A 17015-nucleotide genomic window follows, 5' to 3' on the forward strand; every position below is an offset into this window, starting at 1 on the left:
AAGACTGCCCCCTGCTGCCTGGCAGCACCCGATCTCTTACAGGGGGATATGATAGCACAATTAACCCCTTCAGGTGCGGCACCTAAAGGGGTTAATTGTACTATCATATTCCCCTGTAAGAGATCAGGGCTGCCAGGCAGCAGGGGGCAGCTTCCCCCCTCCCCAGTTTGAATATCGTTGGTGGCACAGTGTGCGCCCACCATCGCCCCCCCTCCCTCCCTCTATTGTAATAAATCGTTGGTGGCACAGTGTGCGCCCACCATCGCCCCCCCTCCCTCCCTCTATTGTAATAAATCGTTGGTGGCACAGTGTGCGCCCACCATCGCCCCCCCTCCCTCCCTCTACTGCATCCCTGGTTGCCATGGTTACTTAGCAATAGTACAACAGTAGAAGATTCATACTTACCTGCTTGCTGCTGCGATGTCTGTGTCCGGCCGGGAGCTCCTCCTACTGGTAAGTGAAAGGTCTGTGCGGCGCATTGCTAAAGAACTGTCACTTACCAGTAGGAGGAGCTCCCGGCCGTTCACAGACATCGCAGCAGCAAGCAGGTAAGTATGAATCTTCTACTGTTGTACTATTGCTAAGTAACCATGGCAACCAGGGCTGCAGTAGCTTCCTGGTTGCCATGGTTACCGATCGGAGCCCCAGCGATTAAACTGGGACTCCGATCGGAACTCCGCTGCCACCAATGATGGGGGGGGGGGAATGGGAGACCGCACACTGCCACCAATGTTACTGCTATAGAGGGAGGGGGGGGGGCGATGGTGGTTGGCACACTGTGCCACCAACGATTTAATACAATAGAGGGAGGGGGGGCGATGGTGGGGGCACACTGTGCCACCAACGATTTAATACAATAGAGAGAGGGAGGGGGGGGCGATGGTGGGGGCACACTGTGCCACCAACGATTTATTACAATAGAGGGAGGGAGGGGGGGGGGCGATGGTGGGTGCACACTGTGCCACCAACGATATTCAAACTGGGGAGGGGGGGGGCCGCCCCCTGCTGCCTGGCAGCCCTGATCTCTTACAGGGGAATATGATAGTACAATTAACCCCTTTAGGTGCCGCACCTGAAGGGATTAATTGTGCTATCATATCCCCCTGTAAGAGATCGGGTGCTGCCAGGCAGCAGGGGGCAGTCTTGTACAAAGTTTGCAGTGTATTCTAACTAGAAGCGTCCCCATCACCATGGGAACGCTTCTGTGTTAGAATATACTGTCGGAAATGAGTTTTCACGAAGTGAAAACTTAGATCAGAAAAAGCTTTTATGCAGACGGATCTTCGGATCCGTCTGTATGAAAGCAACCTACGGCCACGGATCACGGACACGGATGCCAATCTTGTGTGCATCCGTGTTCTTTCACGGACCCATTGACTTGAATGGGTCCGTGAACCGTTGTCCGTCAAAAAAATAGGACAGGTCATATTTTTTTGACGGACAGGATACACGGATCACGGCCTCGGCTGCAAAACGGTGCATTTTCCGATTTTTCCACGGACCCATTGAAAGTCAATGGGTCCGCGAAAAAAAACGGAAAACGGCACAACGGCCACGGATGCACACAACGGTCGTGTGCATGAGGCCTTAGGCTACTTTCACACTCGCGTTTGGTGCGGATCTGTCATGGATCTGCACAAATGCTTCCGTTCAGATAAAACAACCATCTGCATTCGTTCAGAACGGATCCATTTGTATTATCTGTAACATAGCCAAAACGGATCTGTCTTGAACACCATTGACGCTGGGTTCAGACCTGAGCGTTCGCGATGGAGCGCTCTGTATGCGCGATTGTACGGGCGTTTGCAATCGTGCATACAGAGACAAGCGAACGCCCATTGTCGCGCGTTCCCGCTAAAGTCTATGTATGGGAACGCGCGACAAGACGCCCCAAAGAAGCTCATGTACTTCTTGGGGCGTCGGGCGTTTTACAGCGCGATCGTACGCACTGTAAAACGCTCAGATGAGAACCATTCCCATAGGGAATCATTGGTTCTTGCCTGTTGAGCGTTTTACAGCGCGTAGGAACGCGCTGTAAAACGCTCAGGTCTGAACCCAGCCTGAAAGTCAATGGGGGACGGATGGGTTTTCTATTGTGTCAGATTGTGTCAGTGAAAACGGATCAGTCCCTATTGACTTACATTGTGTGTCAGGACGGATCCGTTTGCCTCTGCATCGTCAGGCGGACACCAAAACGCTGCCATGTCCTTTTTTTAGGAAAGTGGTGAGGATGCCGGAGAAATGCCACTTGCACAAAAAATTTTAAGCAAGTGTGGTTAAAAAAGTTGCAGACACTGTGTTTGCGACTTTTTATGCAAAAAAAAAACTGGCGTTGAGGGAATAATAAATTCCCCCTTTGTTCTCCAAGTATTGCTCTGTTCAAGAGTTAAGCTACTGCAGTTGCAAAGTACATTGGGCGGTCTCTTAGGCCTCATGCACACAACCGTTTTTCGGGTCCGCAACCGAGCCACAGTTTAGGCGGCTCGGATGCGGACCCATTCACTTCAATGGGGCCGCAAAAGATGCGGACAGCATGTTCTATTCTTGTCCGTTTTGCAGACAAGAATAGGCATTTCTACAATAGGCCGTCCGTTCCGTAATGCAAATTGTGGAAGGCACGCGGGCAGCTTCCATTTTTTGCGGATCCGCGGCACGGTCCTCAGCATGTAGCCTTATAGAGAAGGCACCCCTTTTCAAAAGGACTCGGACGAGAACTCTGTTTGTCACCCTGTGGCCTAGGGTTGTGCTCCAATGTTGCACTGAATAAATGCACACTGCCGAGGGTTGTTGGACTTCTGTGAAAGGTAGTATTGTAGTGGCAAAGAGTATAATTACTATACAAAGTGACTAGTGAAGTCCAGCATGTGGCATTTTGGCGGGGCAGGCTGTGGTAGTGCGTAGCCTCTCAGAGACTTATAGGGGACCAGTAGTAAGGGCTGGTACCCGTCAGTCACTATCATGCAACCTGACTTGGTGAGCCCTTCTACAGATTTGAGTCCCTTGACCCCAATTCAAGGACTGCTCAAAAGTTGCGCCACTGTTAAGTACAAGTGTCAGCGTCAGTCCGGCAAGCCCATCGTATATGTTAATTGATTGTCTGAAGACAGGACCATATGATAATAATGGCAGCTGCATTACTTTTAGGAGATTTTCCCCTTTTCCTGATAACACATACTTGGTCATGCTCCAATACACACCCGGGAAATTTCCCAAATCCCCTTTTGATCAATATACTGACGAAACAAATTTTTTTCTGCATTCAATACTTTGAGTCAGATTTGTCTTGCAATGGAGCCAGCTTAGAATGGAGATTTTGGCAGAGGTCTGAACTATAGATGCACATAATAAACTAAAAAGTTGAAATATTGAGAGTCCCAGGGGAGGCGCAAGGATGTGTCTGTAACACTTCACTAGTATTTGGTCTATTTTTACACCTAATACAGAGCTACTCGTCTGAGAGACTGTTGATGTCTCAATTTTACAGTACATTTAACAATTACTTTCACACTAGCGTTCGTCGGTCCGCTCGTGAGCTCCGTTTGAAGGGGCTCACGAGCGGACCCGAACGCAGCCGTCCAGCCCTGATGCAGTCTGAATGGAGCGGATCCGCTCAGACTGCATCAGTCTGGCGGCGTTCAGCCTCCGCTCGCCTCCGCACGGACAGGCGGACAGCTGAACGCTGCTTGCAGCGTTCGGGTGTCCGCCTGGCCGTGCGGAGGCGTGCGGATCCGTCCAGACTTACAATGTAAGTCAATGGGGACGGATCCGTTTGAAGATGCCACAATGTGGCTCAATCTTCAAGCGGATCCGTCCCCCATTGACTTTACATTGAAAGTCTGGACGGATCCGTCCGAGGCTATTTTCACACTTAGCTTTTTTTTTGCAATTTTAATGCAGACGGATCCGTTCTGAACGGAGCCTCCGTCTGCATTATTATGAGCGGATCCGTTCAGAACGGATCCGCCCGAACGCTAGTGTGAAAGTAGCCTTTAGACATATGTAAAAAAAAACGTATACAAACTCATGCAATTTTATGATTAGCTTTATAGGTTTTTTAAGGTAAATGTTTGACAACGTTTTTTTTAAGTATCCCTTTTTTGTTGAAACTTTTATAGTTTCAAAGATTTTAAGAATTAAAGCCATCAATAGAAAATAATGGATACGTTTAAAGGGGTTATCTAAGAGTAAGACAGACCTTCTGCGACTTATCCCTGCTCACGCCAGGTCTAAAATTGTGGGCGTAGAAAAAGGTCTAAAATGTCTCAGAAGCTGTCTTACATTTAGAACTGGTGGAGGATCCGCTGAAGTTATGAGAGGCCTGCACCTCTTCATAACCTCCGCGGACCCACCGCCAGTCTTAATAAATTTGCCCCATAGCGTGGTATGTTATGGCATTCTGTCCTTCAAAAAAAATGAAACATATTGAGACATAAAGAGGGGCAAACAAAAGTCAAAAGTATGACCTTTTGAATTACAGTTTCCCAATTAAAGGGGTTGTCCAAGTTTTATTTATTGATGACCTATCCATCAATATCAGATCGGAGGGGTCCGACACCCGGCACCCCTGCCAATCAGCTGTTTGAAGAGAAGGCGCGCGCCGTGCCAGTGCCGCCTCCTCTTCATTGTTTATCTGCTCGCCGTTGCATCTGCAGCGGTGAGCAGGTGTAATTACACCCAAGCCGTCCCATTCATTTCAATTGTACGGATCGCTCCTATACAAGTGTATGGGAACGATCCATCCCATTGAAATGAATGGGACGGTTAGGTGTAATTACACCTGCTCACCGTTGCAGATGCAACAGCGAGAAGGTAAACAATGTAGATAGTGCGGAGCTCACGCACAAACCTATACAAGCTGGAGTACTCCAAACAGATGAATAGGACCTTACGGCTATACTGTGACTGCAAGAAACATTCAGTTAAACCACTCAACAATGTCCATATACTTGTATGCCGATTTACCAATTGTTGGAACCGGAGAGGTTCAGAGATTATCCTTACTGCAGTGAACTCTGTTTTTAGGTGCCGTTTATCGGGGGTGGTTGCACCACTTACAATCGATGGCGCTCCACTCACTCCTCTTACGGAGCGGGCTTCCGACCCGTTCTCACAGCGTGAGCTCTGAAGTCACTTTGCGAGGCTTACATAATAGAAACCGCCCAAAAATTACCCCATTCTATAAACTGCACCCCTCAAGGTATTCAAAACTGATTTTACAAACTTCGTTAACCCTTTAGGTGTTGCACAAGAGTTATTGGCAAATGGGAATGAAATTTGAGAATTTCATTTTTTTTCCTAATTTTCCATTTTAACCAATTTTTTCCACTAACAAAGCAAGGTTTAACAGCCAAACAAGACTGTATCTTTATTGCCCTGACTCTGCCGTTTACAGAATCACCCCATATGTGGCCGTAAACTACTGTACAGCCACACAGCGGGGCGTAGAGTGAAAGGTGCGCCATATGGTTTTTGGAAGGCAGGTTTTGCTGGACTGGTTTATTTACACCATGTCCCATTTGAAGCCCCCTGATGCAACCCTAGAGTAGAAACTCCGTAAAAGTGACCCCATCTAAGAAACTACACCCCTCAAGGTATTTAAAACTGATTTTACATACGTTTTTAACCCTTTAGGTGTTGCACAAGATTTAATGGAAAATAGAGATACAATTTCCAAATTTCACTTTTTTGGCAGATTTTCCATTTTAATATTTTTTTTCCAGTTACAAAGCAAGGGTTAACAGCCAAACAAAACTCATTATTTATGGCCCTAATTCTGTAGTTTACAGAAACACCCCATATGTGGTCGTAAACTGCTGTACGGGCACACGGCAGGGCGCAGAAGGAAAGGAAAGCTATACGGTTTTTGGAAGGCAGATTTTGCTGGACTGTTTGTTTTTTACACCATGTCCCATTTGAAGCCCCCCTGATGCACCCCTAGTGTAGAAACTCTAAAAAAGTGACCCCATTTTAGAAACTATGTGATAGGGTGGCAGTGTTGTTGGTACTAGTTTAGGGTGCATATGATTTTTGGTTGCTCTATATTACACTTTTTGTGCGGCAAGGTAACAAGAAATACCTTTTTGGCACAGTTTTTTTTTGTTATTTACAAGATTCATCTGACAGGTTAAATCATGTGGTAATTTTATAGAGCAGGTTGTCACGGACGCGGCGATACCTAATATGTATACAATTTTTTTTTATTTATGTAAGTTTTACACAATGATTTCATTTTTAAAACAAAAAAAGTTTGTTTTCCATAGTCTAAGAGCCATACTTTTTTCAGTTTCTGGGCGATTATCTTAAGTAGGGTCTCATTTTCTGCGGGATAAGATGACGGTTTGATTGGCACTATTTTGGGGTGCATATGATTTTTGGATCGCTTGCTATTACATTTTTTGTGACGTAAGATGACAAAAAATAGCTTTTTTTACACCGTTTTTATTTTTATTTTTTTACGGTGGTCACTTGAGGGGTTAGGACATGTGATATTTTTATAGAGCCGGTCGATACGGACGCGGCAATACCTAATATGTATACTTTTTTTTATTTATGTAAGTTTTACACAATGATTTCATTTTTGAAACAAAAAAAATGATGTTTTAGTGTTTCCATAGTCTAAGAGCCATAGTTTTTTCAGTTTTTGGGCGATTATCTTAAGTAGGGTCTAATTTTTGGCGGGATGAGATGACGGTTTGATTGTTACAATTTTGGCGTACATGCGACTTTTTTGATCACTTTTATTACCTTTTTTTGGGAAGTAAGGTGGGCAAAATTTCTATTTCATCATAGTTTTTAATTTTTTATTTTTATGGCGTTCACCGTTCGGGTAAAGTAACATGACGTTTTATAGATCAGGTCGTTATGGACGCGGAGATACCAAACATGTGTAGGGAATTTTTTTTTTTTCATTTTTAATCAGTGATAAATGTGTTTTTTGATTTTTACTTTTTTTTTTACCCAGACCCACTTGGTTCTTGAAGATCCAGTGGGTCTGATGTCTATATAATACAGTACAGTACAATATATAGTACTGTACTGTATTTTACTTACACTGAACAGATCTATGTCTTTAGTATAGATCTGTTCAGCACCATGGACAGCAGGACGCCTGAGCAGGCGTCCTGTTGCCATGGGAACCTTCCCCGTCTGCCACAACTTCGCAGACGGGGAAGGGTGAGGACGGGGGTTCGGGGGGCTGCCTGGGGGCTCTCTCCCTCTCCCATCGGGGGGCTGCAAAGGCACAGCAGCCCCCCCGATCGGAGAGGGAGGGAGCTCCCTGCGCTGTTAACCTTTTCCATACAGCGCTCCGTACGGACCGCTGTATGGAAAGGGTTAAACGGCTGACATCACATCAACGATGTCGGCCGTTTATACCAGGGTGCCAGCAATGTGCTGGCACCCTGGTATACCCACTAGACGCCGCACCGCCCGCACCCCTCCCCCTGCACCACCCGCCCACATAATATCATTCAGGGGTGCAGGGGGAGGTGAAACCATATATATTTTTGGCATAAAAAGTTTCTGATCCCCGCGGTCAGGGACCGCGGGGATCAGAAACGGCAAAAAGCGCATCAAACCACAGGTCTGAATTGACCTGCGGTTTGTTGCGATCGCCGACATGAGGGGGTCACGGGACCCCCCCGCGCATTTAGCCTAGGTGCCTGCTTAATGATTTGAGCAGGCACCTTGTTCCGATCACTGCCAGCCGGACGGCAGTGATCGGAACAACACATGAAGTACCGGTACGTCATGTGTCCTTAAGTACCAGGACATCATGACGTACCGGTACGTCATGTGTCCTGAAGAGGTTAACTGCAGACTGTCAGCTTTAATTTGAGGGTATTTACATCCAAATCAGGTGAACGGTGCAGGAATTACAACAGTTTGCATATGCGCCTCCCACTTGTTAAAGAACCAAAAGTAATGGGACAGAATAATAATCATAAATCAAACTTTGACTTTTTAATACTTGGTTGCAAATCCTTTGCAGTCAATTACAGCCTGAAGTCTGGAATGCATAGACATCACCAGATGTTGGGTTTCATCCCTGGTGATGCTCTGCCAGGCCTCTACTGCAACTGTCTTCAGTTCCTGCTTGTTCTTGGGGCATTTTCCCTTCAGTTTTGAAATGCACGCTCAATCGGATTCAGGTCAGGTGATTGACTTGGCAATTGCATAACATTCCACTTTTTTCCCTTAAAAAAACTATTTGGGTGCTTTTGCAGTATGCTTTGGGTCATTGTCCATCTGCACTTTGAAGTGCCGTCCAATGAGTTCTGAAGCATTTGGCTGAATATGAGCAGATAATATTGCCCGAAACACTTCAGAATTCATCCTGCTGCTTTTGTCAGTAGTCACATCATCAATAAATACAAGAGAACCAGTTCCATTGGCAGCCATACATGCCCATGCCATGATACTACCACCACCATGCTTCACTGATGAGGTGGTATGCTTAGGATCATGAGCAGTTCCTTTCCTTCTCCATACTCTTCTCTTCCCATCACTCTGGTACAAGTTTATCTTGGTCTCATCTGTCCATAGGATGTTGTTCCAGAACTGTGAAGGCTTTTTTAGATGTCGCTTGGCAAACTCTAATCTGGCCTTCTTGTTTTTGAGTCTCACCAATGGTTTACATCTTGTGGTGAACCCTCTGTATTCACTCTGGTGAAGTCTTCTCTTGATTGTTGACTTTGACACACATACACCTACCTCCTGGAGAGTGTTCTTGATCTGGCCAACTGTTGTAAAGGGTGTTTTTTTCACCAGGGAAAGAATTCTTCGGTCATCCACCACAGTTGTTTTCCGTCGTCTTCCGGGTCTTTTGGTGTTGTTGAGCTCACCGGTGCGTTCCTTCTTTTTAAGAATGTTCCAAACAGTTGTTTTTGCCACACCTAATATTTTTGCTATCTCTCTGATGGGTTTGTTTTGTTTTTTTCAGCCTAATAATGGCTTGCTTCACTGATAGTGACAGCTATTTGGATCTCATCTTGAGAGTTCACAGCAACAGATTCCAAATGCAAATATCACACTTGAAATGAACTCTGGACCTTTTATCTGCTCATTGTAATTGGGATAATGAGGGAATAACACACACCTGGCCATAGAAGAGCTGAGAAGCCAATTGTTCCATTACTTTTGGTTCCTTAACAAGTTCTATCAACTCGTCCACCCGAGGCATGGGATAGGCGTCAAATTTTGATACCTCATTTAATTTCATAAAATCATTACAGAACCGTAATGAACCATCCGGTTTGGGAATAAGGACAATCGGGCTAGCCCACTCGCTCTTTGACTCTTCTATGACCCCTAGACGTAGCATCGATCTTACCTCCTGCGAAATGGCCTGTCGCTGAGCCTCTGGTACTCGGTATGGTCTTAGGCGGACTTTCACCCGGGGCTCGGTGACAATGTCATGTTCGATCAAAGTGGTACGTCCAGGAAGGTCAAAGAATACGTCCCTATTCCGACTAAAATTCTCTCTCCTCTTGTGCCTATTTGGTCGACAGTCCGTCCCCTATAGTCATCCCAGCGGCGTTCTCCGGAACCCCTGGTGACCCCGGGTCACTCCCTGCCGTCCAGGCAGAGGGTGGGCTGTCTCCAAACAAATTCTCTCTGTCTCTCCAAGGTTTTTGTAGATTCACAAGATATACCTGTTCGGGCTTCCGCCGCCCTGGCTGGTATATCCTGTAATCAACTGGGCCCACTTTCTCCTTAACTTCATAGGGCCCTTGCCACCGGGCCAAGAATTTACTCTCGACCGTGGGCACCCGGGTGAAATGTCCTTACCCGGGCGGATCGGTTATATACCCGACTTTGGGCCAGTTGTGCTGCTTCCATTTGCTCACGGATGATCGGCAACACGACCCCTATTCGGTCCTGCATTTTTCCTATGTGCTCTATCACACTTTTATGAGGCGTAGGCTGTTGCTCCCATGCCTCCTTAGCGATATCCAGTAGCCCACAGGGATGTCGCCCATATAACAACTCAAAGGGCGAGAACCCCGTGGCAACAGTAAGTCCCAATCTCTCCCGTCCTTAGCCACGACTCTTTTTAGCATGGACCTCAGGGCCTTATTAAACCATTCTACTAACCCATTGGTTTGGGGATGGTAGACGAACGTGTGCAGGGGTTTAATATTTAATAGCTTACACAATTCCTTTGTTATTTTGGACATAAAGGGTGTCCCCTGGTCTGTCAGAATCTTCTTTGGTATCCCCATCCGGGCGAACATACTCATGAGCTCTTTAGCTATTACCTTCGCCGACGTATGGCGCAATGGGACCCCCTCCGGATACCGCGTGGCATAGTCTAACACTACCAGGATGTGTTGGTGACCTCGGGCTGATTTAATAATGGGGCCTACCAGATCCATGGCGATCCTTTCGAAGGGCACCTCTATAATGGGCATAGGTACCAGTGGACTGCGATACTGAGGTTGGGGGCTAGTCATCTGACACATTGGACAGGACTGACAGAACCTCCCGACTTCCTCATATATCCCAGGCCAATAGAACCGTTGTAGAATTCGCTCCAGCATTTTCTTAACCCCCAGATGCCCAGCCAACACATGCGCATGCGCTAAATCCAAGATCATTCGCCGGTAAGGCTGGGGCACCACCAGTTGTTCCACCACCTCCTGCCTCACCTTGTCTACCCTGTATAACAGGTCCTGGTTATAGGCCAGGTGAGGAAATACGGTGAGCAACGTCATTAATCACCGACACACCTTCTCTAGCCCGCAATAACGTTCAATCCTGGAGCTGTGCGGTCCCGAAGGTTTCTCGTGGTCCCGAAGGTTTCTCGTGGTACCTCCAGGTCCAGGATGGACAAACTTTCTACTGTCTCACCCGCCAATACTTCTAGGGGAAACCGGTCAGGGTTACACTCTACCTCCCCTACGGTGACCCCCACAGCTGGGGCCCCTGCCTCGGGGTCCTCAGGCTCGGGACCCGGACATTTTTCTTCCCCACAGGTAGGCAACCCGTTCCTCCACAAAGTCCAGAACAGGGGAAAGTCCCTTCCCAATATTGCGGCATAAGGGAGCCGTCTCCCCACTCCAACGACATGTGGTACCTCCTTCCCACACACCGCCAGGGTAACCTTAGTGGTGGTATACTCCCGGCGATCCCCATGTATACAGACAATGGTAAGGGTTCGCCTTTCTGGGAGTTTTTCCGTTACCAGCGAATCTCAGGCTCCCAGAGTCCAGCAGGGCCTGCACAGAGTGTTCATTAACAACCACACCTAGTAACACCACAGGTCCCAGGGCTATCCTTCAATGTGTGCTGCGCCCAGACTCTCCTTCACCAGCATTGACTCTGTCTGTGGAAATCTCCAGCACAGCAAGACACACCCCACCCCCATCTTCAGCAGGCTGGGTTCTTTAAAGGCCCAGCTCCACCAAAAACCTGGGCTGGCCGTGGGGAACAGGTACCCACCCAGCTCTTTACCTGTTCCCAGTAAGAACCGGCCCAGACATGCTGCGCCAGCAGCATTCGCCGCTGTAACCGCAATGATCCGGTTCTTACTCCACTGAGGCCTGGACCCCTGGTGGCACGTATCGTCCGTCCATTATTATCCCGGGGACTCTCCTACAGTAGTTAAAGCACATCTTGTTCGTTTTATTTCAAATCCATTGTGGTGGTGTGTAGAACCAAAAATCTTAGAATTGTGTCGATGTCCAAATATTTATGGACCTGACTGTATAACTTGGACAACCCCTTTAAACTCTATGTGTGCGTCAAACAATACCTTTCAATACGTTTTTATTTTATTCACGAATATACGCTCGACGTAAAGCAAAAACGATATGTGAACAGTCCCTTAAGTGAAAGACCAAACTGATTGGTCATGATTGCAGCTAAACATCTATCCATGGAGGTCAGTGGAAATGATCTACAACTATTTTAAATTAAAAGCTATAAAATGCAACTAACGCATTACTGTTGGGGAACAATATGAGGTAGCATAAAGGAGAAGGCTGTCATGCTACAGGCGCTATAGTGCTAATTTATCAACATGGTGTCCACCAAAATACTGGCTAACTGTGTAATGAATATAACAAAATAATAGCAAAGACAGGTGCACTCTGCGGTCTTACTAAACCCTCAAACTGATTTTAAAATTGAGAGATTAGCCAACATGTTCAACGGTGTAGGACATGTCTGAGCCAGAGCACCGCGCCAAGGTTTCTCAAGTAGCTCGGGACCTAACACTCACCTACCTGTGCCATATGGACATTACCAGGGGCCAGTGGGCAAATTACAGGAGCATGAGGCCGACTCACAAACTGAAGCGTTTTTTTCCGGTATTGAGCCCCTGTGACGGAACTCAATACCAGAAAACTTTAATGCTAGTGTGAAAGTACCCTTACACATCACATTTCAGCCTTCTGTCAGAGATATAAGTAAAATGGATTTTTTTAGATTGGTTCACCAAATGAGACTGTGTAGGCATACAGTAGCATTCATTGTCCACAGGGTTCCAAGTTTTTTTAAAAAAAGTGATGCTTCTGTAAAAGCTTCTTTATCAACCCTGAGTCAATGCTCGCCCTGAAAACCTCCCCTGTGTCCTCCCATCTAACACCCTCACGTTCCTACAATCCATCCTCAACTTTGCTGCCCAGTTAACCCACCTCTCCCGTCATTTCTCCTCCTCCTCTCCCCTTATTTCTCCACCTCTCCCATCATTTATCCTCCACCTCTCCCGTCATTTCTCCTCCTGATTTCCTCTCATTTCTTCTCCTCCTGCTTTCCTCTCATTTCTCCTCCTCCTCCTTTCCTCTCATTTCTCCTCCTCCTCCTTTCCTCTCATTTCTCCTCTTCCTCTCCTCTCATTTCTCCTTCTCCTCTCATTTCTTCTCCTCCTGCTTTCCTCTCATTTCTCCTCCTCCTCCTCTCCTCTCATTTCTCCTCCTCCTCTCCTCTCATTTCTCCTCTTCCTCTCCTCTCATTTCTCCTCCACCTCTCCTGTCATTTCTCCTCCTGCTTTCCTCTCATTTCTCCTCCTCCTCCTCCTTTCCTCTCATTTCTCCTCCTCCTCCTTTCCTCTCATTTCTCCTCCTCCTCCTTTCCTCTCATTTCTCCTCCTCCTCTCCTCTCATTTCTCCTCCTCCTCTCCTCTCATTTCTCCTCCTCCTCTCCTCTCATTTCTCCTCTCATAACAGTGACATCCACAGTGCCTCCATAACAGTGACATCCACAGTGTCCCCATAACAGTGACATCCACAGTGCCTCCATAACAGTGACATCCACAGTGCCTCCATAACAGGGACATCCACAGTGTCCCCATAACATTGACATCCACAGTGTCCCCATAACAGTGACATCCACAGTGTCCCCATAACAGTGACATCCACAGTGTCCCCATAACAGTGACATCCACAGTGTCCCCATAACAGTGACATCCACAGTGTCCCCATAACAGTGACATCCACAGTGTCCCCATAACAGTGACATCCACAGCGTCCCCATAACAGTGACATCCACAGTTCCCCCATAACAATGGCATCCACAGTGGCCACATAACAGTGACATCCACAGTGCCCCCATAACAGTGACATCCACAGTGCCCCCATAACAGTGACATCCACAGTGCCCCCATAACAGTGACATCCACAGCACCACAATAATAGTGGCATACACAGAGCCTCCATAACATTGACATCCACAGTGCTCCCATAACAGTGACATCCACAGTGCTCCCATAACAGTGACATCCACAGTGCTCCCATAACAGTGACATCCACAGCACCACAATAATAGTGGCATCCACAGAGCCTCCATAACATTGACATCCACAGTGGCCCCATAACAGTGACATCCACAGTGCTCCCATCACAGTGACATCCACAGTGCTCCCATAACAGTGACATCCATAGCGCTCACATAACAGTGACATCCACAGGGCCTCCATAACAGTGACATCCATTGTCTCTGGACAGTACTTTTGGACACCATGTTCATAAATTAGCTCTGTAGCATGGCAGCCTTATTTTGTATCCTACCGCACATTGTTTATCATGTAGAGAAAGTTAGTACAAGGCACTTACTTATGTATTGTGATTGTCCATATTGCCTCCTTTTCTGGCTCGATTAATTTTTCCATTACATTACACACTGCCCGTTTCCATGGTTACAATTAGGGATGAGCGAATCGACTTCCGATAAAACATCCAAAGTCTATTCGCATAAAACTTTGTTCTAATACTGTACGGAGCAGGATCTCCGTACAGTATTAGAATGTATTGGCTCCGATGAGCCGAAGTTATTGCTTTGCACAGTCTCGCGAGACTTTGGGTCATAACTTCATAAATTCATTTGTACTTTAAAAAACATTTCCCAAACTCGGGTTCGGTTCCTTGGAAACGAGCAGTGTGTAACGTGATGGAGAAATTAATCAAACCAGCAAAGGAAGCAATATGGACAATCACAATACATTAGTAAGTGCCTCGTATTAACTTTCTCCACATGACAAATATAATTTGCTGAAGTGACACAACCCCTTAAAATAGTTGTAGATCATTTCCACTGACTTCCATAGATAGAAATGACACCATTAGCTGGAAATCTGGAGCCTGTGAAGGGGCATGTGTGCACTGCGGCACCTCTTATACCTGTGTATATGTCCGCCGCGCAGTGAATGAGACTTACATCACGGAAAATGCAAAACCTCACCAGTTTCTTCAAAAATGTGCTTTAATATAATATTTTTTTAAGGGGTTCTTTAAACCTCCCATATGTCACTTATAAGTAGGAATGATCTCGCGCCTGCGCCGTAATGGTATTCAGTCGGCGCAGGCGCACTGAGAGACGGGCACTCGCTCGGCCGCTTCATCCTCAATGCGCCTGCGCCGATGACGTCATCAAGTACACCTGGAAGAGAAGACGCAATCGGCGCAGGCGCATTGAGGATGGAGCGGGCGGCCAAGCGAGCGTCCTCCTCTCAGTGCGCCTGCGCCGACTGAATACCGTTACGGCGCAGGTGCGAGATCTTGATAGCAGACAGGGCCAGCCAGAGGACAATTACATTCGCTGACCCTGTTAATCAACATGCGGAGGGGGCGTCTTTAGGATAGGAGGATACCAGCAAATAGCCGCCCCACTTGCTGGTAGACAGGTAATTAGCACATTATAAAAGTACGTTTTTAGCAGAATCTACTGAACCAAAATGATTAATAACATTATGTATGGATAAATCGCAGTACAGGGATTATAACTACACAAAAAAAAAAAAAAACAACTGTTTAGTGGGGTGACAGAAGCCCTTTAATATCACACCCTGCACGTTTAAGACAATGATCACCTTAAAGGGAACCTGTCACCGCAATTCTGGGTATAGAGCTGAGGACATGGGCTGCTTGATGGCCGCTAGCACATCCGCAATACCCAGTCCCCATAGCTCTGTGTGCTTTTATTTAGTAAAAAAAAAACGATTTGATACATATGCAAATTAACCTGAGATGAGTCCTGTGTGTGAGATGAGTCAGAGACAGGACTCATCTCAGGTTAATTTGCATATGTATCAAATCGGTTTTTTTAGTAAATAAAAGCACACAGAGCTATGGGGACTGGATATTGCGGATGTGCTAGCGGCCATCTAGCAACCCATGTCCTCAGCTCTATACCCAAAATCCCGGTGACAGGTTCCCTTTAAGTCAAGACGTTTCTGGGAAATCAGCACTCCGTGCCCACGGAAACTCCCCAAACTATTCCCTGGAATTGCGCCCAGACCAAGCTGTGATACTGTACAGGTTTCACTTTCTCTTTAAAAAAAGAGACTGCACCAAAACCAAAATTATTATTATTATTATTTTATGCACTTATATAGCGCTACTATATTCCGCAGCATTTTACAGACATTAGCATCGAACTGTCCCCAGTGGGGCTCACAATCTAAGGATCTAAAGCTTTCCCCGGGTCCGTGCAGTCCACCGAAGGAACAACTCTCATCATCCTCCTGTCCTGTATCACTGCCTAAAACTCAGCTATGCATGTGATAATTTTTAACCCACCTTTAGAGCTTGAGGAAAACACAGGTCCACCCCACACCGCCATGAGGTCTGCCCCTTGAAGCATTGCTGCATGTGGGGCACAGGGAGTATATACTATGTGGTACACCATGTGCACAGAGTCTGTACAAAGCCCCATACCACATAGTATAGGGGAGAGTACCCCCATAATACAGCACCCTGAATATATCTCATGCTATAGTATCAGATCACAGTACAGATTGTGCCCACCACGCACGCCCCCACACACAATGGTGAATAGATTACATATGTAGTTTCGGTGCATCTAATGCAATTTGGGTTTAACCCTTTCTTTTTAAAGTGGAACTCCTGGTAGCAAAAAATAAATAGCCATGCACAATTTCAGGTGGACCCATTATACATGTAAATGACTTTATAACCATTCAGAAGTCATCCCCATGGGATGTAACTGCTACATACATGAGTCATGTCCATGTGCAGAAGAGAACTAATATGAATCCCTAAGTGCATTAGACCTCGCAGCCTGTGTATTGGATGCACACATAGTAATACTCTATAGTACTGCACAGTAACTTACCCTTCTTCATGCTGCGCTGTGAGAACTGCCTCCGCTCCTCAGCCTGCAGGTCCGTCTGAGCTGCTACCTGCTACTGTAGATCCGAGCTCTGCGCATGCGCAGCTTGCTCTTACGTGAGGGGCGCAACGGAGAAGTTCTCAGTCCCAGGTCTTTATAAGATGTCTGCAGACAGTTCACACAGCGCGGTACCGGGCTCTGCACAGTCTCCGAGCTGCTCACAGTGTATTACTTACACGGAATGTCATTTTAGCACCAGTGCCTAACTATTTCTCTCCACATATTACAGGAGTTTTTCTCACTCTCTCAGAGGGCTGCAACCTGTGGCTCAACTGCTTTTGTGAGACTACAACTCCTAGCAGGCTCCCATAGCAGCAGGTAAGCAACAGGCAAGACCTGAGGATGGTGTCCTGGGAGCTTGCAATTCATTTTTTTATTATATTTGC

General features: G+C 46.7%; 1 protein-coding gene across 1 annotated transcript in view; it reads right to left on the reverse strand.

The window, feature by feature from the left end:
* The window catches only part of CIITA (class II major histocompatibility complex transactivator), a gene marked incomplete at its 3' end in the record, with an annotated part of 58939 nt that extends 42281 nt beyond the window's left edge, over positions 1–16658 (reverse strand). The window contains exon 1 of the mRNA XM_044303353.1: positions 16573–16658. Coding sequence (XP_044159288.1) covers positions 16573–16582 — 10 coding nt within the window. The remainder of the gene's footprint in view (positions 1–16572) is intronic.
* Positions 16659–17015: the final 357 nt, after the last annotated feature.

Source organism: Bufo gargarizans, chromosome 8 (assembly GCF_014858855.1).
Source record: "Bufo gargarizans isolate SCDJY-AF-19 chromosome 8, ASM1485885v1, whole genome shotgun sequence".
In the NCBI taxonomy this organism is placed as follows: Eukaryota; Metazoa; Chordata; class Amphibia; order Anura; family Bufonidae; genus Bufo; species Bufo gargarizans.